Source organism: Telmatherina bonti, assembly GCF_933228915.1.
Source record: "Telmatherina bonti genome assembly, chromosome: 10".
NCBI classification, from domain to species: domain Eukaryota; kingdom Metazoa; phylum Chordata; class Actinopteri; order Atheriniformes; family Telmatherinidae; genus Telmatherina; species Telmatherina bonti.
The window spans coordinates 25,832,675-25,857,411 of NC_136628.1; the positions used below are offsets into that span (position 1 = coordinate 25,832,675).

General features: G+C 37.3%; 1 protein-coding gene across 1 annotated transcript; it reads right to left on the reverse strand.

Annotated features, from left to right (window-relative positions):
• Positions 1-1,027: 1,027 nt before the first annotated feature.
• On the reverse strand, positions 1,028-23,518 carry LOC306761595 (transcriptional regulator ATRX-like). Its single transcript, XM_079247829.1, has 35 exons — positions 23,399-23,518; positions 22,091-22,197; positions 21,947-22,002; positions 20,571-20,599; positions 20,215-20,336; positions 19,786-19,902; positions 19,460-19,569; positions 17,982-18,049; positions 16,090-17,873; positions 15,419-15,479; positions 10,892-11,046; positions 10,559-10,708; positions 10,372-10,468; positions 8,934-9,021; positions 8,607-8,792; positions 8,342-8,486; positions 7,982-8,091; positions 7,664-7,807; positions 7,406-7,583; positions 7,177-7,314; positions 5,693-5,868; positions 5,477-5,594; positions 5,221-5,351; positions 5,070-5,143; positions 4,633-4,691; positions 4,396-4,552; positions 3,330-3,424; positions 3,124-3,229; positions 2,848-3,025; positions 2,514-2,705; positions 2,258-2,401; positions 2,070-2,141; positions 1,886-1,981; positions 1,563-1,691; positions 1,028-1,479 (listed from the first exon to the last, which is right to left on the reverse strand). The coding sequence occupies exons 1-35, from the start codon at positions 23,410-23,412 to the stop codon at positions 1,378-1,380; spliced, it is 5,688 nt and encodes a 1,895-aa protein (XP_079103955.1). The 5' UTR covers positions 23,413-23,518; the 3' UTR covers positions 1,028-1,377.
• Positions 23,519-24,737: the final 1,219 nt, after the last annotated feature.

Below are 24,737 nucleotides of genomic sequence, written 5' to 3' on the forward strand. Positions count from 1 at the left end.
ATGTTTTGGGTCGTTGTCCTGCTGCATAATCTAAGTGTGCGTGATCTTGAGGTCAGGAACCGATGGCCAAACATTGTCCTTGAAGATATTCTAGTAGATGGTGGATTTCATGGTTCCATCAATCACAGCATGGCACACACACCGTCCAAAAAATTAAACTTTTGTGCCATCAGTCCAAAGAATATTTTTCCACAAGTCTTTGAGATTAACAAGAGGTTTCTTGGCAAATGTGAGACATGCTTTTGTTTTCTTTTTAAGTCAGTTGTGGTTTTCACCTTGAAACTCCCATCGATGCCAGTTTCGCCCAGCTTCTTTTTTATTGTTGAATCATGAGCACTGACCTTAACTCTGGTAAGTGAGGCCTGCAATTCTTTAGATGTTCTGAGTTTTTTTGTGAACTTCTGGATGAGTCGTCGTTGTCGTGCTCTGGAGTAATTATGGAAGGCCGATCACTCCTAAGGTTTGCCAGTTCCCAGTTTTCTCTTATTTGTGGATAATGGATCTGATTGTGGTTCACTGGAGTCATAAAGGTTTTGAAAAGCTTCCTTTTCCTTAAATAAAAATCACCATTTTAAAACTGCATTTTTGTATTTACTATGTTTAATAAAAATGTGTGTGATCTGACACGTGACAAATTTGCAAACAAGAAGAATAAGCTGCCACATATGAGCCTGCATTTTTTACCATGGTGTTTCTGAATAGACAACTACGTAAAGTAAGAAGCTGAGAGCTGCAACACGACAATAGCAGCTTTGCTAGAGCACCGTTTGGAATATAATGCCTTAAACAAAACCAAGAATCCTCCCTGCACCGGAGGCCATTAGATCCACTCGCAGATGAAAACATGTTTGCCAGCAAGAATTTTTTGGTCTTTGACTGCAAGCATCTATTCATGCTTGTGTTTGCATATGAAGTCATTTCTATGCCCATCTTTGACCTCTAGATGTCTAACATCAAATCATCAAGCATGACCCTCTTGGCAAAATAAAAAAAAAAACACCACAGAACCTTTTTTTTTAATTTGTTTTATTTAGAAAAAACATTTAAAATGTTAATACAAATGAGAAAAGATTTTTTTAGGCATCTATAGGTTACTTTCAATATTAACAAGCAGCAATCACAAACGCAGTTTGTTTGGGACTGTGAGTACATTTATTGTGTCGGTTAAAGTGCACACCGTCAACAAACTAAGGTAAAACTTGAAAACGCCATGATAACTTGTCATGTTATACTAAAGCTGCAGAGGTTAAATGGACTCTTTCTATGTAATGGAAAGATTCAGAGATTAATAAGGACATAATAAAATGATGAAGTGAAGTGAAGTGAAATGATGGTGAAACAGTGTGTTGAAGGGAAAAGACATCACTTCTCTCCCCACTAAGGCATGGATGTTTTTCCCGGGTGGTTTACACCAGTCACAGTTGTTTGCATCCCTTGGTTCCGTCGGCTGTTCAGTATATTCTCAATTCTCAACGTCAGCTACGAAGGGACACAATTGATAAGTGAATAACTATTCACATAAATATGTACAGACAAACAGACATATTATATAAATGACTTACTGATTGTTGCTGTGCAAGAGCATCTCTGTAAAAGGTTTGTGTAATTTCCTGCCTTTTGTCATCATATTGTTTCCACATCACTGCTTTAATATCAACCTCAGTCTCTGGTAAGAGGGGATACTGCTGTCTCTGTAGGATGAATTCATGTTAAGATATTTTAAATAGTCTCAGTTACTAAAGGTCTCTCAAAAGCACTCTGACCCCAGCCACTGTTTCTACTTCACTAATGAGCAATAAATCGACATTTTAAAAAGCTTTCTTTTCCACAATGTTGTCACTGCTTTACAACATGTATCCAGATTTTTCACAGTGACGTCTCTCACCAGCCATAACTTGTAGTCCTCGATAGTGTGAGACCTCATCTTCTGTAGCGCCAGGAAAGTCATTGATACATTCGCTCTGCTTTTGTTCAGCAGCTCCTGCGAAGAGGGATATACACTTTATATATGATCAAAACATCACCAGAAAATCCAAGAAAAAGAGTTCATAAATCCTTTTGCTTTATACCATTAGTTCCTCATTAGTCTTCTGGGGCAATGTGTCCTGGTTAGCGCTGACTGGGTGGGTGGTTGTGTTTGACTAAAGAGACACAAAAATATTTTAAAGTGCAAAAAATATCTTGAAAACTAACCGCACCCAACAACCAGCTTCCATGAAAGAGATATCTGCTCATTATAGTTAATGTGTGTCTTCACCTCTGCTTCGTACTCGTCCCAAGCAGCTTTGCGTTCTGCCTCACTGAGCTCCTCCTCCTGTTTGTGGTCCAGCAGGGATTCGTGCTCGTGGTAAGACACAATCTGATCTTTGCAGGTCTCCAACAGCTGTGCCAAGACCATGTCCTGAGAAACAAACACAAACCATGATCAAATGTGGCAAATTCTCATTTTTCCATGGCCACAAAGTAGACACTTCTATATTTAAAAAAAAAAAAAAAAAGTTGGTGGAAGTCACCTTGGGTATAAGAGAAGGCGGTCGCTTGCTTTTCTTAGAGTTTGGGTCATCAAGCAGGTCTGGCTCAAATGTGTAGAGTTCAGTCAGTTCAAAAAGAGTGAAATGCCTCTCGATCTGCTGCTGGTCGACAACCCGATATGACAGAGATTGCTTGGTCACCTGACGATCATAGATCTTCTCCTCCATGGTGCCCTGGAGATGAAAAGTCATTTTTATTCCTGCACTAAGTAACAAACATGACATTTGACTTTTTTTCTTTTTTTTTAACCAAAGAAAATACATGTTGTCTAACATTTATTATTTGATAATCATAACTGAAGGCTTTCTTCTTTACCTGAGCAACGAAGCGGTAAATAAACACGTGCTTCAGCTGACCAAAGCGGTACACTCTGTAAATGCTCTGAATGTCATAAGAGGGATTCCAGGAGGCGTCAAAGATGACGACCCTGTTAGCGGCCACCAGGTTGATCCCGAGCGATCCCGCTCTTGTTGAGATGAGAAACAATCGACCGCTAAAAACAAGTCATCAAAATCAAATCAGAACATTAACCATTAAACTTTTTGCTTGTGTTACTCAAGTGTATTCAGTCTGACAGATATGACAGAATACCGCATATTGTAGGGATTACTGAATTCATCTGTCCATTTCTTTCTCAATGTTGCACTGGTGGAACCATCAAGACGGTAATAATCTACATTTTTAATCCAGGTTCCCACTGTTGGAACAAACAGAAAAAAAATCAAAAGCAGTGCAACTAAGAAAATCTCTTTTTTTCTGTCTCTGTATTTTTTTTTTTCATGAAAAAAAAAGAAAACCTTTGAACGATGATGATGGGTCTCTGGCACGGTGAGAAGCCTCAAGGAACGCCTCGATTAGATCCAAGGAGACCAAGGACTGACTGAACACGAGCCTAAAAATGCAAAAATAAATTTTGTAATGACGTACAGACAGATATTTGACACTGTACGTAGCTTACAGAAAGAAACAAACACACTCTTATATGATATCAAAACACAAATTCGGCATATTCATATATTCAGAAGATTCTCTGGTGTTTTTGATTCCCAACCTGAACGTCAGAAAAGAGCAGTATAGCTGCTGCTTTTTCTCTTCTTTCAAACGCAATATTTTAATCAGTTCACTTCTTGTAAATTTTCAGAATTTCTGGAAGTCAGTAATAGTTTTAAAGTCACAGATTCCCACCATTAAAGCTGTAATTACAGGACATCTAATCTCTGAAACCTCTATGAAAAAAAGAAAAGAAACAACAATTGAACATATAAAAAGAATAATGCATCTGCAAACCATTTTATCAACCCTCCTTAAACTATTCCACACTACAGCACATCCTTACATATGAATAAAGCACTATTTTATCTGACCAGATGCAGGACTAATTGTATACTGAAACCAGTACAAGCCCCAGAAATGACCAACTCTCGATAACTGAGGGGTTTACAAGCTAACAGGTCCATTCATAGCATCAAATCAAAATCTGGAAAATGATAATTGACCTTAAAGACATGAACAATGACTTCAGGGAATTTTATAAACAAGTCTATACATAAAGACTGGCTGGAACGTCTCAACGTCCTAAGCTGAGAGCACAAGAGACATTAAACGCTGAGAGCACTATTCAAGAAATCCTAAATCAAGGGTGTCCAGCTCCGGTCCACTGGGGCCACAATTTTTCACGTATCCCTGCTCCAACACACCTGACTCAAAATAATCAGTCATTGTGCAGAACTTCATTGGCTAACAGATCCACTTAATAGAAGCCATGTGTGTTGGAACAGGGATACATGGAAAATCTGCAGCGGCCCTCGAGGACAGACTTTGGACACCCCTGTCCAAGATGCAATAAAGACTAAAGAAACGTACACTTTATCGACCAGGTCTTCTGCCAGTTTGAGGATCTCAAATAAGAGCACCATCTTCCCAGAGTGCTCCATGATTTTGGCATCTTTCTCAGAGATCAGATCTTTGTACCAGTCGTCTTTTGGACCCTGAGGCTTAAAGCTGCAGGCCGCTTTTGCTCCTAGGAACACAAACAGTATCACAATATTTACAAACTACAGGACTGGATCAATATTGACATGTGCAGTTGTAAAGAGATACCTTCTATCACCGCGGCACCGGAAGCGTCTGTAATCTTTGTGCCGTTTGCCTCCATTTCACTGTAGCATCAAAAATACACAACAGATAAAATACATGCGGTAGGTCATGCAGAACAGATCAATTACAAAGGTGCTAAAGACAATAAATATATCCATATTTATTTGTTTTTACATTTTATGAATTCATATGCTTTTTTGCTTCCAATTCAAATAATAATTTTGATCACTTATCACTCAAGAATTAAAGGAATAAATCAATTTTAAATAGGTAAATGTGCTTCGATTAATCCTGTTTTCTTGTCTCACCAATAACAATACAATTAGCCTTTTCTTCAACAGATTCAGAAGATCCAATTTAAGAACCAAACCATGAGTATTATTAAAAGCCAGTAAAAGAGCTGATAAAAGAAGAGAACAAAATCAAATGAAACAATTTACCTCTCAGCCACAATGGTTTCTACATGTCTCAGCTGACCCATTCCCTTCAGCTGATTCTTTTTGTCCTGATGTCTCTGCAACAAAATGAAAACACACAGCTGTTAATCAAGATGTTGGTTTATCAATGAGAAATGTAATCTGATTTCTGTACCTTGTTTTCTTTGCTGATATGACTGAGATGAAGGCACCATGGATGAGTCCAAATGCGACCAAGTACCTGGAAGTCCTTGAACAGGTTTGCTCCAAGCCTATGTTTCATTTCATTAGTCACAGAGCTCTCATCTAAACAAAAAAAAAAAAAAAAACAGGCGGATGTGTGATTCTGGTGGTTAAATGTCTGAAAAATCTCTGAGGACTTGGTAATTACCTCCATGTCTACATGTATTTTGACAAAAACAAGCTCTTACTTGTGACATGGTCGAGGTAATAGCGATATAATTTGTACTGAAGTGGAGAAATCCTCACAGCCACCACGTACTCGTGCTTCGGGGGCAGAAACTGGGTCAGCTCTGAGTAATCTCTTCTCTGAGAAAAAGATGAACAAAGTGGGATGAAACTGGAAAATAAAAATGAATCAGACAGCATGCAGCTGGCTGGGATTTTTCTCTTTTTTTTCTTCAAACCTGCACACATCCTGACAGCATTTCATGAAGGACATGCGCTCGCTTCTTCATGATCCTGACGTCTTTCGGAGTGGAATCAGCACATTGGCCGTTTTGTATGGGGTTGATGAAGCGGTTTCTGAATTCCCTCAGAGACCCCAGAAGATTCTTCTTGATGAAATTAACCATGCAGTGGTCTAAGGGAACAAAACATGCAATGGTGACATTACTAAGCTAGTATAACTTCTAGGGCTTTTACGATATGTTTTTCTCCTGATTCGATTTGATTACGATTTTTTTTGTAGATTAAAAATGAAAAAAAAAATATATAAAACTTTTTGCTAGTCATGTTTTTTTATTTTAATTCGGAAAAAACGCCACAGTAGCCAGACCATCGTTCTGCTGCTATAATGCCCAAGAAGACAAGTAAAAAAAAAAATCAATAAAAACAATAATAATAATAATTTTAAAAAAAAACAACTTATAATGGATTTTTTTTTTTTTTTTTAAACAAAAAATTGATTTCAAAATTGTGAAGCCAAAAATCTCAATACTCTATTCTTTTTATTCGATTTCCCACCCTTAATAACTACACACTCACAGACCTATTAAAACCAAATTGGTTGTTAGTATTATAGATTTATGATAAGAGGGTCAAGTTCTTCTGTCACAGAAAGCGCTGACAGATGATGGCAAAGAATCTCAAATCATAATGTGTTAATGTTCATGTTTTGGTGATTTTTTAAAAGATATTCCACAGCCATGCTACACTTTTTCAAAGAAGTTTTCAAACTGGTTTGTAGGTTGTCCTGCTTGAGCGATTTATCCTCAAACATTGGACATATTCCCCATATTTGTTGTGATGACAATCCATGGCAATACAAGTTATTTATCAACTGAATAAAGTGATTTAGTAAAACAACACACAGGACAGGAGAAAAGAAATTCTAATCATTTCTTTTTATCATTCTGACAGGAAATGTGTGGACAGAAGTTTTAAAAAAAATAGACAAGCTTGAAGTGCTAAGAACAACACAGAAGCAATGTGGTGTAGATTGTCATTATAACTGTTGGCAATATTATTATCATTTATTTATGTATTTATACATTTTTCTACATAGTTGCATTTTTATTATCTCTCTCCTTTATTAATTAAAACCGAAACATGTATCATCACTTCAAGGATGCTCGGTTAACTTATTACACACACATAGTGCAAAGCTGTAAACTTTTTGCCAGTGTTTTGTATCTTCACTTTTTCATGTCCAGAAGGCTGTTTTTACCTCCACCAAGGAGGTTATGTTTTTCCCTGCTTTTATCTGTCTGTTAGTAACTTTAAGCAAACACTACTGAGAGGATTTTGGAGATTCTTTTGCTTCTCCAACTTAGTTTACATTAAATTTTGGGATTAATCTGGAAGGATTTTTGGAAGCACAACATGGGTGGAAATGAGCTGCTTGGCGGAGGTCTGTGCTCTCCAAGTTCTTTCATAAGTTTAGACTTACACTCAACAAGGTTGTTTTGGAGTGGTGTGCCAGTCAGAACCACTCTTCTTTGGGTCTTGATAGCATTCATTGCTTTGGAGATATTGGAGGTTTCATTGCGGAGGATGTGGCCCTCATCACAAACCACAAAGTCTGGACCTGAAAAGAACAAATTTTAGACATTGTCATGAGAAACCCAATTAATTACAAGCAAGATATTATATTGTCATGCTGTTAAAAGATTCTGAACCTGGATTGACTAATGCGCTCTTCAACTCCTTTTTCCACGCCTCATTGTTGATTTTATGTCCCAGAGACAGGATACGGTACATCTCATACCCCATTATCATAACGCCTCCATCTTTCTGCCATCTCCTCATAGCTACGAGTCGTTCAAAGACTTGCTTTTTTGTAGCCATTTCAGTAACCTGGAACACATTTTTATGTTAGAACTATAAGCAGACATGGACAATACGAAAACTTAAGCGATTTTGACATCTTTTCATACCTGGACTTTAGCTGCACCCATGTTCTCTTGCCATTTCTTGAACTCGCTGACCCAGTTGAGGATGGTATTAAGTGGACAAACAACCAAAGCCGTTTTGAATTTTAAGTTTGGTGAGAGCAGCACAGTGTTAAGGAGCGCCACTACCTGTTAAAACAAAAACATTTAATGCAAGAGTATGAAACAAGCAGAAAACAACATTGAGTTCAGGACTTTGGGACTTTTTGCAGGCGGTAATGATGACTTAATAATAACTGACCTTTATATCCTGGATGTGCCCAAGGAATTAAGAATACTGGAGATAAAAATGTTTATTATTACCTGCAGAGTCTTTCCTAGACCCATGCAGTGTGCTAGTATACAGCCTGATCCAGGAGAAGACTTGGCCTTCTTCACTGACTCACAGCAACTGTCCCACATAAACTGGACACCTAAAACAGAGCAATAAGAATACTATAAGCAACTTTAGAGGCGTGACATTAAGTTTCATAAGACATAATTAGTAATGTTTAATAAAAAAAAATTTTACTTTGGGGATCTGAAATGGTCAATGACGGTATGAAACAAGCCAAATCTGAATGTATCTGTGCAAAAAGCAACTGTTTTCACTAAGCCTGTATAGTTAATAGAAATGAACAATGTTCCCCTTAGTTTAAGTGTGACAAGAGGATAAAAACTAACCGTCCACTTGGTGAGGCTTCAATTTTGTAACCAGGTCATTGTGCACTTGAACCAGAGGCTCCTTAGTCTCTTCATCTTGATCCAAGATCAGCTTGGTTGTGACGGGACAAATCACTTGAGACAGCTCATCTGGTATTTCAATTATCTGCAAAAATTGGACCGGTTGTTTTTTTTTTGTTTTTTTTTAAAGAATATTTCCAGGGAACAGTCCAAGTGTTAGATCACTGCAAAGACAAAGTGTGTTTTAATGGCGCGTTTGATGTACCTCTCTCCTGTCCTCCATCTGTTGCTCTCGATCTGCCAAACGTTTGCGTCGCTCCTCTTCCTCCCGAAGCGCTTCCTGAGTCTCAGCGCAGAGGTTCACATCATCAATGATTCTGCGGATCTTTTTGCGTCCTTTGGGGGTACCTTTACTTTCACTGGTCTCTTCTCTTGCATGCTCTTCATCGCTCTACCCAAAATCAGAAAAGCCCATGAAATAAATAGATACAGACGAATCCTTTTTAAAGAGGCAAGACTTTAGTTAATGGTATCAGAGATGAGTAAAAACATATTTTTAAAAAAAGGATGAAGATATAACATTGACTGCTACCTTTTCACTGGAGTCCGACAACCAAATGCAGGGCACTTGTTTCTTCAGTTCATAATTTAAATTAGTTTCTTCCTCATTTGTGTCCAATCTGGGGAAGAAAAAAAGAGACTGTGTTAATGTATTTACTGTACATACCAACTAAAAACGTTGAAATATTTACTGAAGTATTAGTACATAAGCCATATCATGGGTACTTGCAATCAATTGTACAGATACTTATACTACAATCTCCAGTAGAATGAATTTTAGTTACACTACACAGGCAACATTGAAGGCTAAGCGCTAAGACACAGAGATGGTAAAATTACTTTTCTTTTTTAAAATAAGAATTAGGATTTATTTTTATTCCTGAATCAAACAGGTCTCCTGACTGACATACTTTCATCTGTGTAACACGATCAAAGTTTGGAGCATCCTTAGTTATCCGTTACAATCAATTCCAAACATTTCTTACATTGAGGCTGGACGATTGCAGTTCCATGTTGGCTAAGTGTCCACATAACTTCTTTAAAATATTGTGCTTAATTTAAAACACGATAACCACAGTATAGCTAGCTAAAGGTAAAAGGATTGCATCTCTCTGGTTTTAACATCCCAACATACTGCCCATTAAATAGTATGCAGCTTTAACTAGTAATAAAGTAGTAATACCGAAAAGACCATGGTTTTTTTTTCTATTAACTCCTTATTCTGAGGTTGTACAAAATGTGAATGTGGACCCTTTTTTCTTTTCCCCCTCCCCACATAGCCAGAACATAACTTTGGTAGTCAGGATGAAGCAATAACAAAATCCCTTTATCCCTTCCATTGTACTTGCAATTTACAAGGGTTTTTTTTAAAGGTCTTGTTATATTTAATATACATAACCTTTTCTTTGTTAAGTACTTTGGTTGATATGCATGCTTGAGAAGGGCTTTTTTAAAAATAAAGTTGAAATCATAAACATCTCTTTGAAAGAACATTTGTGGAATTTACTCATCTTCCTTGTCATTGTTTATTATCCCCTATAATGTATATTTTAAACTCATTTTTGTTCTTTCCTATTACTATTGTACATCACCATTTTCTCACTATTTCTGAACTGTATCTTTTTTTTTTAAGTGTTTTTTTGTCATTATAAATTTATCTGTTGTCTTGTAAAACACTTTGTGTTGCATTTCTGCTTAAAAATGGACTTACTGTATGCAAATAAAGCTGAACTGAATGTGAGCGACTCCAAATAAATAACATCTTCAGATTGAGCTGCGCTTAAATGACCTCGACTCAGAAACTTTAGCAGAGGTGGACCATAAACATACATGGGGTGGCTTCAACCCAAGGCCTTCGGCAGCATGCACAAACCTACACACAGGTCTTAATACCTTGATGAGTACTAAGAGGAGCAATGTGGCCCTACATGAACTTCATGGGTTTTCAGTGGCAGCTGAAGGAAATGTACCTCTCAAGATCATCTTCGTCTTCTGTCTGACTGAGTTCCTCGCTCATCCCCGTATCTTCACGCGAGTCACTAGTGTTTTCAGTGTCTTCTCCATCAGCTTGACAGGAAAAAAAGAAAAGAAAAAAAACGTACATCAGGATGTTGTTCATGTTCCCTTTTCATGTTTTACTGAGACAGATGTGCTTACAGATGAGGCGTTTCCTCTTGGCTTTTCTCTTGCTCTCGTTTGTCATTTCACCATCGGCTTTTTCACTCGATGGTCCCTCATCTAAAGTTAGTTTGTATCGGAGAAGATGGTGCCTGGACTTGGGGTCATCAGACATGGTGTCAGAGGATTCTGCAGCCAGAGATAAGCAGCAGAGAAGCATCCTCTCATCATTTACACTCAGTCTAAATCCAACCTGACACAACAGCCCCCTGCTACTCAGAAGGTTTTGTACTACATGTTTACATTCATTATGACAATTACTTATTACTAAAACTTGTCATTTTGATAACACCACAAGAAATATGAACTTACCATGTTCATTTGTCCCATTTTCCTGATTGACCTGTTTGGCTTCCTTGTCATCCTCTGATTCGGAGTCATCCTCCTGCGTTTCCTCATCCGAAGAAATATCATCAGGCGAGGAGTAGTCAGCTTTAATTTGGGCCAATAGCATTTTCTTAGCGATTCTTTCAAAGGTAGAAAAGAAGGAAAAAGCACCTGAAGTTCAATTTTTGATCAATGTCAATTTCTATGCTGAATATTTTACTTGATGTCAAACAAAAATATTAATACAATTACATCTTTTCATGTTGATCAGGTGCAGATTAGCAAAATAAAAAGAAAAATAACTGTAGAATAATTTGCATGTTTAGTGTTGTAGCATTAGTCATTTCTAAATAATCCAGATTGTGCTAACAAAATATGTAAACTCATGATCACAAAACAACTTCACCACCACTGATAGCAACTCATTGTAAATAACATTATAAATGATAAAAATGAGACAGAGACATTCTTAAACTTAAGAATTTATTACAACAAATGAGTATTTTCCACAGAAAAAAAAAAACAAAGCTTATTCTTCTTTGGGAAACAAGGGACAATAGTTTGTATTTCTTTTTTGTTTTGCTAATTCTTGTAATGCACTTTTTGTATTTAATTTATTCTGAATTTGTTTTTCTATGTAAAAATCAAACACCCCAGTTGTCTTACAATATTTTGAGCTAACTAGATGGCAACAAATTCACTATGTATGTATGCATATACGTGTGTGTGTGTGTGTGTGCGTGTAAATATAAAATAATGCTAATTACATACTACCCAAAAACAATAGAAAGTCTAGATACAAATACTTACTCAAAATGTCTTAAATGCCAAATTCTTTTAACTGCAATATGAACTCCAACATTAAAAAATAATTACAAATTAAGCAAAAATGTTACAGTTTCACAATAAATATGACTAGTTTACAAATGTAAAAAGTTTAAAGGTACAGTATGTAAGAATTACTGATATCTGGAGGTAATGGTGGGCATAGAAATGAATTCAAATGCCAAGCCCAGCCGTGAACGGACGATTGAAGGTAGTGGTTAAAACTCTTGAAGACAAACACGTTTTCATCTGCGAGTGGATCCTGTGGCCTCGAGTTCACGATGACTGCACTACTGATAGTCACTTCAAAATTGTGTAAATGTGTAACATCTTCTTCTATGTGCCTTTTGAGGCATTACTTAACCCAAACGGTGCACTTGCACATATCAAACAAAGCCGGTACTGCACATTAAAGCTCAGAGGGTTTTCACTTCACACACAAGTGGTTTGTCCATTCAGAGACACCGTAGTAAAAATGGTAGCACAAATACAGCAGCAGATAGAAATAGCTCATTCTAAGAGAACGATAACATTATAGTTATTTTAGGAAAGTGATGAGATAGCAATTGATAAGCAGTTTTAAATTTATATGTTACCGTGTTTCCTCATTTACTCTTTCATTTTGTTTCACACTGCACCTCTGAGGTTTTAATACCATACGGTTGTTTTTGACTGGTCAAAAAATATGTACAATTAGTAAATATACACATGTAATTTTGCATGATATCTGAGGGTCCAAAAGCACGTCACACAATGGGTCTGGCAAGCAAAGGTCTTGTCCTGATCATAACATGGGTTATCAATGCATGCCTATGGACATTACTGCCATTTTCACAGAGTTCAAGTCCAGTTTATTATAAAGGATGCATCATAGTATGGCAAGGACAGCAGCACTAGCAGTTGGGAGCCTTGATGTTTTTATTTGTTTAAACTTAGAAAAATAGACGCAACAGGAAGAGCAAACACTGAACAAAGTAAACACACATGACTGGCATGATTAACACTAATTATCACGAGTTGTGATGCTGAAAGAATATAAACGCCATTTTCAGGTTTTAGCCCATTAGCCACAAACAATGAAAACTTTACATTTCTGCTGACCATTTTTTCTAGACTTGAAGTGTCACTACCACTACTACAACTACAGCTAAAAGCATACTACGAGAGGAAAAAAAAAAAAAAACTAAGTGCTGATTGGAGACTAAAATATCCAAGATTAAGCGACTGATGCCTAATAGCACTGCTTTCACTGTTGTGCTGTCAGAAAATCCGACCTGGAAAAAACATGAGAAACAAACATGGATGTCGTTAAAGCATTGTGTAAATTTGGTCGCTTGCATTTCAACAATTGTTTCACAGCCCACTCTCAATTCCCAGATATACAAGGTTGCCGTTCAGTTTCAAAGCAATGACCTGGAAAAATTGTTTCCATCTTTATGACTTTGCACCTGTCGCAAACTAGTACTGTTGTGCCGTAACAGCTTTGGGGTTTATATTCGCAAGTTTAAAAAAAGTATAAAGATTTTACCATTAAGTTTTAATGGTCAGCAGTAATGTATACTGTGTAAAGAAAGTGGGGCAAAACTTGAAAAACACTGGTGTGGTTCCACTGAACCAAAAGCTGACAGAATATGTCTTGCTTTGGGAAGAGTCAACCAAATGAATAAATGTAAATAAAAATGATCTTGATAAACAAGGACATTGTCCCTGAAAGCAGCTCTTAGAGCAAACAATGCAGTAGTGCAACCAGTCAGTCCGTCAGTCTCTCCAACTAAATCTGTCCACAGGTTGTATTTGTACCAACTGAAATACGCCCTTTTTATGTGTCAGTTCTTATTTCTACGCCAATTTTTCTTTTAACTTAAGGCGCAAATAATAATGTTGATAACCTCCACAGTTTTACAGTGTCGGACATTTCAGTACATGAATTACAGGCTGGATATTTCTAGAAGTGGAAAAATATCTTAAAATATGCAAATAGATTTGTGAAAACACAATAGGGGATGATAGGAAACAGTGATGCAGAAAAGAACACCAGAGCCCTCTTTAGACACTAACACAACATAGTATGCATACCCCATGAGTAGACTACCAACCAGCAGTACAGCATACAGAACCAGCAACATGTAATGTGTAGTGGTTATTATCAATTATCAATGTGACTGTTATATAATAACTTAAAATTGTTGTAATTTAATGGGGTGGAACTGGATCAGCTCTTGCTTCCAACCACTACTTTACAGCTTGTTTGCCTTTTTTTTAGGTTTATTTTTTTTATACACACACACACACACACATATATAATTATTTCCCATAAACTTCCTCAAGCAATCGATATCACAATCATATCAGTAAAAGTTCTAAAAGGACCTAATTTAATACGAATACTTAGAATGAACCAAATATTTTTAGAGAGAGGCGTCTAACATGAGGCTCGTCAGTCACTAAAAAAGGACTTAAATGGTGCAACTGAGCATTAAGACATCATCTAGTTTGAAAAGAAAGGAGACCAGATACCAGGCTCCAGCAGTATCACTGAATCTCATTAGGAAATTTATTATCAGTATCACTGAATCTCATTAAGAAATTTATTATACATGGCCAAGTGTAAATTACAGGATTCAGAATAGTCAATCGATAGGTAGGATAAATCACTCCTACCACAACTGGTTGCTAACTTTGTAGTTCACCAACAAAAAGTGAGAATTCGAAAGGAATTCTAATGTTGAGTGAAATAAATCTAAAGTGCATTAACAGAGCCATGTTCTTTGTGTTTGATATTTTATTTAAAAAAAAACAACATCAAACCTTTACCATCTTATCAACATTAGGGCAAAATTCAATTGTCACACCACAACTGTGACACATACATGTCTACAACATTTTAGGTTTAAACTTCCTTCAAACAAAAACAAATACTGATGTTCATGCTCATTTATTTTAAAAAAAAAAAAAAAAAAAAAAAAAAAAAAAAAAAAAAAGCTGGGTCCTAAATAACCCAAATTTGGCTTTTGTCTGCTAATCTAAACGTTTTGCAGGCAGGTATCAAACTATATACTTCACGTGTAAATAACAATACTCCCATAACTTAAGTTAAGCTTAATGGTGGAAAAAAGTTCTTGGTGTATTCTGTAAAACACAGAATAAAATCTCTTCTACCTATTAGAGTATTTTCACAGGAAACAAACCTGTGGCATTTTAAGAGATAAAACGGTAAGGCAAAGTTTCATTCATTGTTCAAGTTCATGCTTTAGGGCAGAGTTAACAGCAAGGTCTCCCATTTTGATTCAACCAAGCATTACAGAACAGATACTCTTAATGATTTAAGAAATATTGATGAAAAATAATCAAATTTAGAAGAAATTGACCTATAGCATTTATGTAAAGTACCCAATATATAATGCAACCAAGCTGAAAATTGGTTCATCAGTCGTAAAGTTGCTGTAAGCAAAGTTTAGTCTGACTGAATCATGCTGCAGACCCCAGTGTTTTACTGTGTACTTCTAAGATGTGTATTTGACTGTTGGCGCTCTGCAGCTACGTTTCGGTCTCGCTTGAAAAGACCGCAACTGAGTTCGTATGACTGAGGGTTTGCGAGATTTTACACACAGCTCAGGATTCGAAAATGCATTCTTTCTTCTACATCTAGGGTGTACAAACTCTACATCCGGGCTTTTTAATCCGTACCTATTTTCTGGATCGTCATCTTCATCGGCTGCCCACGAGGGCCCAGACTGCTCCTCATCTCCTACGAAAAACAAATCAGTAAAAAAGGTACTTCTTTAGCATCTGGTAATTAGCGTTGCTTTGCAGGAAAACAAATGCCATGAGTAAAATATGACCCTTTAGCTAAATCTATCCATCATGGGAAGTTACTTTTCTGTGGATGAAAAGTGCATCAGAGCACTCAGATCCATGCAACCTTAAAAACAAGCATTTTGACTCTTCAGTCATCTGAACCAACAGTATCTATTAGGCCCAGGAAGAGTATTTAACTCTCACACCAGTAAGAATTTCAAATTTTCTGCTTCTGAAAACTTAATCTTGAAAAGATAACTTGCCAAAAAAGCACTTGACCAGACAATAGGCATTCAGAGGTGAGCAGCTCCAGTCCAAATAATGCAGATTTTAGATATTTTCCTGCTCCAACACACCTGATTCAAACTGATCTAAGTATGTTGACTCATCAATTTGACTGTGCTGTAGCAGGAAACATCATAGACCTGCGGGACAATGGGCCCTCAAGGAGCCACTTTGGGCACCTCTGTAAAAAGGGATTGGAGTAATTTCCCTTAAATCACTACTTAAAATATCTACAGCACTTCATGTCTGGTTATGCAGAATGATGTTAGATTTACCTGATGATTGGTGGAATGCTGCTACTCCTAGTGAGGCCACATCATCGGTGATTGGCTTCATCTTCTGGTCACTTCCATCACTTGCAGAGTCGTCATCTTGCTCATCATCACTTAATGAGGATGAATCCGATGCACCCTGGTGAGTTTTTGCTGTGGCCTTCTGAGCTTGCCTTCTTCTCTGCTTACCAGCAACACCTTCCTCTTCTCTCTTGACAAAGTGAGGCTTCCCGATAGACCTCACCGTGCTTAAGTGATGTATTTTCTGCTGCGACTCCTGGTCGTCACTGGAGGAGTCAGTTCCACTTTCCTGTTGAGCTTTGACTCCTCTGTTGCTTGATTCCGATTCAGAGGAGCGGTCCAGCATCTTGCGTTTTCGCCGCATCTTCTCAGGTGACATTGGGCTGTTCTTAGTGAGCCAAAAAAGGCATTTCTTAGCCACCTTGTTTGTTGATGCCTTATCCCCTTCATCATCACTCTGAGGTTCATCTGAGCTTTGTGTTAAGGCCGCTCGCTCAAGCAGAGCAGCGGGGACTTCATCTGAGTCAGAGTCATCTCTTGTTCTGCTCAAACTTTGTTCTTCTGTGTTTGTGGCTGGCACATCATTGGGGGTCTCCTCAGGCTCAGAGTCGCTATCACTGTCTCCCGCTGAAAGAGACGTTTTGGTTTTAACATCACTTGGCCTTCGCAGAGGAGTTGTTTTCACACGAGGAGACCGTCTGTTGCCTTTTCCCTCTGGTAAGAGAGATGCACTCGAGTTGTCATTGCTCATCTCACCATCAGCTTTAACATACACATCACATCTTTCTTCATCCTCAGATTCAGGCTCTTTCTTGGACTTCTTCTCTTTCTTCTGGACATCCTCCTCCATCTTTTGATCTTCAGACAAAGGCTCCTGCTCCATGGCAACTGGTGTAAGTTTTACTACAAGTTTTTTACTCATGTCAACTTGACTTTCAGAAGACTTCAGGTCCATATTTATTGCTCTCTGTTGAGCTCTATTTGAATCTGAATCAATTTCCTTGCCAGTGCAGTCATGTTGGCCTCTCCCGTCTGTGAATCCCTTTGAATCAGAATCATTATCTTCAAAGTGCTCAACTGCCTGTTTCTGCAAATCATCCAAACACGTTGCATCGGAGCTATCCAGCTCAACGTCTGCTTCTGGTAGAACACTATCAAAGTCACCGTTCAGGATCTTTTCCCAATTGTTTAACACATCCAAATCACTGAATTCTTCCTTGAGGCTATCCTCAAGAGCTGCAAGAGATTTCCGTAAGCCTTTAACTACACCCAAAAAAGAGTTCAGATACAAGACGCGAATACCAGCAGTCTGCTTGTTTGCTGTTACATCATGAATAAAATTCACAAATGTTTGGTTTAAGGCATTTGTTGAGTCCACTAAATGTTTGGTCTTTTTGGTAATCTCCTTGGAAACTTGCAGAGTATTGTAGTTGAAAACCACATTCCCATCCATACCACTGTGATCCCATTTATCCAAAGGAATGTTCTGTGGCGAATGTGGCAACATGTGATACAGTTCAGATTTCTCTGGCTCTACCCGATTCCGCCTCCTCTGCTGGTTCCACAGACGCTCAATGTTCTCAAGGACACTGTTGCACGCCACCACCAGGTCGAAAAGAGGCTCTGGACTGCACACGTAGCAGTACCATTTGCTCTCCAAAATCCCGGACAATTCTTTCCTTCCCAGATTTCTTAGAATACATTTCTTGCAAAAAGCATTGCTACAGAAGTCACAACAGATTAAGTTGCCTCCTTCAGCACACCACCTGCAAGAGGAAAAAGGACAGATGGTAAGCAGAGGACAAAACCGTGTTTTAAAATAAAAACATTTCATTAGTTGATATTAAAAAAAAAAAATTAAAAAAAAATCATGCCTGCACTGCTCATCCATCCCATCTCCATCCTTACTGATGTCATCACTTGAGTAATATTTGTAGCAAGCCTGTCAAAACAAGCAGAACATAAATAGTATTAATTCTTAGTCACTACAAAATTCAACTTTTGTCAAAGACATTGTTTTTACATTCATGTTGCTGCAGTGTTTCTTTTCTCCTAGTTTAAAATCAACTGCCTTGGTAAACACGTATCTTTATTTTCCTACATCCTAAACAAATTATAATAAATTTAAAAAAGCAGCCTGTCTCTATATTAGAAAAAGCAAGCTTCATTCAAATCAAGGGGAAAAACAGCAAAGGGTTTTAACAACAGATTCTTTATTACCTTTTCGTTAATAGTCCAAGTAAAATAAATTTGTATTTATATTAAGTAAAACACTGATTTCACTACAGTTATACCACATCATCCTGATCAGTGTCTGATATGAATAAGTCCACAAATGCTTTACCAAAACTATTTCATATGCTCGGATTTTCTAGGTTGGATATTAAAGTATCACTTAAATAAAAATGTACTTAAGCTGTAATAACATATCAGCAGCACGCACAGCAGCAGTGAGTCTGATATTCACATATGATCAAACTCTTTGATCATATCATCAAATCAATAACAGACCTTTAAAGTATATTAACAAAAAATCAATATAGCATGGCAAGGAATGCTGGAAAAAGTCATGAAATGTGTTATATCATCTCTTCAATGCCAAGATTGATAAAAATCAGTTGATTTTTCAGTCAGAATTAGTTTAGCATCAGCAACATGCTTGTGAAAATAAATAAAATAAAAATGACAAAGTGAAGAAGGAAACACTGAATTTAGTTTGTCAGATTTCACATAATTTACATGTAAAGTATAAAATATTATTTTTGTAGTTATGTTAAATGAAGTGCTCCACACAGAACTAAAACAACCCTGAAATACACATTAAAATTATGTGAAGGTATGAAGATAAATACAGTTACACTGCAATGATATCCCTACAGCTCGCCTCTATATGAAACTTTGCATAAATCATCAGTCTCCCTTAGTTTATCTTAAAATGCTTCCAATAAAAATTATGCTACTCTATTCTAAAGTCATTTAGTAGACGCTTTTATCCAAAACGTCTTACATATGAGAGTGAGAACACACACACACTCATACCCCGATAGGCACATCGGGGGACAACATGGGGTTCAGTGTCTTGCCAAAGGACACTTTGGCACATAGTCACGAGAAGCCTGGAATCAATCTCCCAACTTTCCAGCTGAAAGATGACTCCTCTTCCTCCTGAGCTACAGCCTAATTACAATATGATTAAATACACGACAGATCATAAATAAAAAAGGCAGTATGGTAAAAACTAGTTTATACTTCTGTCATATGTCCATAGGGTTTTTTTTTTAAACAAAAATAGTGTAAGTAGCTTCTAACAGAATTTGATATTTTTTTATTTCAGGGCAATACTCAGACTCACCTTGCAAATGAGTACTTTTAGAACTGGATGTCGATACAGGGAATCTTTTCGGAAGTGGTTAACCTGTCGGCCACAAGCGGTACAGCATACAATTCCCACATGTTCACCTCCTGGGAAACAAAAACTCCACTGTTAGCAACAACAATACTAATATGATTAGCTGCACAAAATAAAGTGACTTTTTTTTAATGTGTAAAAATACCAACAAAAAAATTTCTTATTTTTTCATTAACTTGACTGAACTTGAGTGATTGTTCATAAGGAAGGAAATTGTTGCATAATACAATCCTGGAACTGAGACTGGTTTCATTTTAGTTGCGACTGACCTCCACGTCTCCTTGAAAACTCTTTCCGCAGTACGTTGGGTTTTCGGCTGCGAAACTCTGGCCCTCTGAAATCATCTCTTCCATTGTCAACTGGTTCAGGCCTGACCAGCACTGTGCCTGTGTAAAAACAACAACAATGATAAATAAATAAAGATATACAATCTTCAGTATTTGATATTAAAAGTTAGATTATTTGTTTTAATAAAAAATGTGAAGCATATTCAGCTACTTCAGAAACCACAGACCACTGAAAAGACAAGCATTTCAAGGTTCAAGGTTACCCCAAGACATGTCCGAATCTTTATACAACATGCTACTGAAACATTTCAGACACCAGACAACTGGCATTATTGCATCAAAATTAGTCCTGCTTAACATGAACATGGCAGCTGACTGCAAAACAGCAATGGAGAACTTTCTAATGCCTACCTTTAGGCAATCTAGTGACATCAAGGTGGCCGTTTGCACTAATGGGTAAGTCCACGTCCTCACTTGCATTTGAGTCACCAGATTCATCCAGTCCAGAGTGCTTTATGACAACTGAAGGTTTTCTGTGATATTAGCGAGTAAAAAAAATGGTTTTAAAAGATTTGAAAAATCCAGGATAACAACATACTTGGAAAGTGCTATAAAAGGAAAGAAGACAACATATTGGATCCATAATTATAGCTACACTTTAGCTACTATGACAGGATGAAATGAAATTTCAGATCTTGTACTCAAATTTTCAAGTATTTAGGTATCATATTAAATAAAACATTACCGGTAATAAACAATGAACTTACCTCTTTGAGTATCTGCCATCCAGACCTGCCTGCAAAAACAAGATAGCATGGTTATTTCTCAAGGTCAACTCGTGCTCTCTGCGGCTACAAAGTTCTGTACTTTTTCTTGAGAAAATATAACAAGAAGGAAGGCAATGGAGTTCATCAGCGACATAAACTACTCAGATTGTAGAGAAAAATAGAATTCTTCTAAGATACTGAATAAGAGGGAGGTCTGCGTCTGCATCTTATCAATTTTAAAATGAAATTTTAAATGTAGATGCAACTTTTATGACACAGCTTAAGACACAGAAATAGTTTTTTCTACGAGGGCTGCAGTCCTACAGGTTTTCAATAGGTCCCTGCTCCAACTCTCCTGGCTCTAACTAATGAGTCATTGTGCAGAACCTAATACACTGTTGGATCCATTTAATTTGAGTTAGGTGTGTTGGAGCAGGGACACAGTGAAAACATGCATGACTGTGATCCTCGTAGGACTGAACTGCGTAGCCCTGATAAATAGTGTGATATAGGCCTTATTTTTTGGCTCGTTCATTTTTTTGCAGGTGCAATCTAGTGATACCTGCCTATAGACAGAGCCCCAATACAACGTGCTTGTGCAAGTTTGTGCACATAGAACTGGAGCAGTACACCTCATTTTTGACCACACAGGCACCAGTGCAAGTAAGCAAAAGCCAATAATTTGCAGAGTTGCCAATTTAGCAACACTATCGCTATATTTACGGAGTATTTAGACCCCCCTTTTTTTAGGTGACCAATGAAAAATCCAGCATATTCTTCTCTCCCAGCTACAACAGATAATCCCCTCCATACTCAGGGCATGACCATTATTTGTGTCTCAGTCTTTGAGATCATGTGACGCTCACCTTAACAGGTGTCTCCACACAAGGAAACAAGGCATACTTAATGAAAACTCGTTCCAGACATACGGTGCATGTTTCTGCTACTGCTTCTGTGTATCCATAACAGAATTTTTTCTGTTATGGATACACAGTTTGGATATCAAACTGTGGATTAATTTAATATTTACTCCAGTTTTATCCTAAACATCACTTCCACCCTCGCACTCAAAAAGATTTTTACCCTGACGTCTTACCCTGATTTTTGTCAAACACACGTGATGTTTGAAATTAACTATAAACATCGGTCACTGAGTTTAGAAGGAAGATGGCTACACAGTTTAAAATTCATCTTGGTGACTTGTTAGCTTTTAATATGATAAAATTTTCATCCTTTTTTGTCCTACATATTTTTACACCTGAACTATTTTGGTACAAGCAGTGTTTTTGCAATGGCCAAGAAGGTGTTGATGTTGTGACTGCCAGAAGAGGGAATTATAAATATTTATGTTTAATAATATGTTTCCTTTAAGTTACCTCTGCCACAGAATGGCTGGCTGAATTTCCCACAGAACAGCTCTTGTTTGTCAGACCTGTAAACAGAAAATCTCTTAAATCTTTAAGCATATAAATGATAAAAAACATTTTGACTAAATACACGTAGGCTAAAAATGTATGTACCATCACCATCCTCAGTTGTAGGCGCACCACTGCTGTCCTCAACATTGGAATGAGCCAAGTACTCGTGAAGCTTGTTGACTAGGACGTTCAACTTGCTGGTCGAGGAGCTGCAGTCAAGACAAAACAAAATGGTTATAATGATAGTTTAACTTTTGAAATTTTTATTATATATTTTTACAACTTTGGAAATGTTAAAAATAAAATTAATTTGTAAAATCTTTTAGATTTTTAGAATTTAGGAGAATATTAAATAAAACAACAAAGAATGTTCAATAATCCTAATTTAACCTTTGTCAACCAATGCTAAATCCTCTATAAAAGGCTTTCTTCAGTGCCTGCAAGTCATGCTTCAGTCTTCTGTGATAAATACGATTTGACAAGCCGTCCCATTTTGATATCTTCTTCAGGTATAACTTGGAAATGCAGCACAACCTGGGGGCTTTTCCAGAAAGGAGGTTGAACAAATATATCATAAAACCTGGGCTTGAGGTTGCTAAATCCTCTAATGTCTTAACCCATGCTGTCGGTTCCAAAACACAGGCTGTAAGTTAGATAACACGACCCCGTGTTAGTTAAGCTACAGTGCACATTATCATGATAAACCTAATAAAGGCATCATCAATTGAGCCTCAAAATAATAATGAGAATCACAAAGTATGGAGAATCTTATCAAACCTTCAGTTGTCATTAAAATATTTCCATGTCATTAGGGATTTTTAAAAAAAATAAAAAAAAAAAAAAAAAAAAACATAAATAGCAAAATAAAATTATTCAATCCATATAATCCTAACATGGTTCTCTCTAAGATGTGTATACATTTCTGATTACACTACTCATGATGCGTTATGTTGACATTGTAGGCCTTCTTCTAATAAGCCAATATACCTGGAGAAGATGTCTTAAGGAACGCCTGTCCAAATAATCCATATTAAATTCAAAGATTCATTTTAAAATAACCAAATAGAACAACTTAAAGGCCAAATATACCAAGCTAAAGCAGGAATATTCGACTAAATGAATGTAGTGTATATTATAAACTACGTTATGAGCTGCACAACAGAAGTTTAATATATTTATACATTTCAGATAACCCGTCGTTCCTGGATATTACGAGATATATTTACATATTCTTGATGCACCACTTTGCAATATTGGCTCTAAAAAATTTTATGTGGTTTCGTCACATTTGAATCGATCATCGCGATTTAGCTTAGCTATTAGCTGATTCCGCTAGCAAAGCATGAAGCTATCTTTCAGTGGGGCTTGCTAGTAACGTCAGTAAATAGGATTTTAATCCACAGATTTTACCTTAGCACGGACATGTCACAAACCGGGCGAACAACCGAAGAGGTTTTAGTTTTTATACTTTCATTATACTTTAGTTTTATGGGGAAAATATGGCGCTCAGTAGCAATGGGCAGAGCAGCAGGAGGGGAAAAAAAACACACAAGCGAACAGCACTCTCCTTCTGGGGTTCTGATGTGTTGGACACTTATCATGCTGGGAACTAACGCCACCTTCTGCTCTGGAGGGTATATAACATTGTAAATAAATAGTCTCTGCCAATGCCGAACAGCTTGTTCTGCTGTTGGTTTTTGTTTGGTGTCGTTTAGTGGATTTAATTTTGAATTTTGAAAAGAGACATATTTATTTAACAATGAAGTCATTCAATAAATAGGGGTCTCTGTTGTATGTGGAGGAATTATAGACAGCCACAACAGTCTGGTTGGCACCTCATCCTCAGGCTGGTCACCAGTATGGTCACAAATTGCTGAGGGATGGCATCCCATTCTTTGATCAGCATTTGTCACAAATCTGCCAATATGATTGTCTTAGTCAGTCTGGCATGAAAAACCAAAACAATCTAATCCCACAAGTCTGAAATAAGAATGAAGGGCTTTAGGAAGGTCATTCTATCATCTCCTCTTCCGAATTGTGGAGGTAGTCTCTGATAAACCTCACTATCAGAGACTGTGGGGGTGAACGATGTCATTTTGGTAGACTGTTAGAGTTCGATCTCAGACTGGGGAGATGTGGGATATCTACAGGTTGCAAAATCTCATCTTGATATCCATCTGCATTGAGATTGTCTTCAATTATGGCAAGCCTAGCTTTTCTTCAGTGAGGGTGATGCTGTTTATACCAGCATACCGCCTCTAACAAAAGCTATCCTGTCAGAGCAGCAGTCAACACAGAATTCTCCATACCTTCTTCACATTTTGCCCTTCCATTTAAATGACCATAGTAGCAGGGACCATGCTCATAGTTGTTACAAAGCTTCTAATTGTCTTGGATATCAGAAACTCAAAGTAAGAGCCAACTACACAATAAGCTGTTTCGCCCTGACAGAAAAATTTGACAATATTTTTTTTCACAGGTACAATCCACATACTCAACTCTGCCACTCATCACACAATTCCATTTTCATTACAAATGTGACATCATTTAAATGAGAAACAAACCAGTTTTTCAGGGGGTGAGAGGAACAGGCAGTTTCCCAACCAGTTAGATAAACAGCCAGGTATGTTATATGCTGCATGTTCACGCTACTGCTTTTACATCTGCTGATGAGACTGAGTACAAAGCTGCAAAGTATGGACCGAGAAAGGCCATCACATCAGCTAAGAGGCAGTTTAGAGAGAAGCTG

What these genes read in the sequence shown, in the direction of transcription:
- LOC306761595 (XM_079247829.1), bottom strand. An exon ending in AGTAATCCCTACAATATGCG is followed by an intron (nt 3,026 to 3,123) that starts GTATTCTGTCAT and finishes ACTTGTTTTTAG; the next exon opens with CGGTCGATTGTTTCTCATCT. An exon ending in AGACTAATGAGGAACTAATG is followed by an intron (nt 1,982 to 2,069) that starts GTATAAAGCAAA and finishes CCCTCTTCGCAG; the next exon opens with GAGCTGCTGAACAAAAGCAG.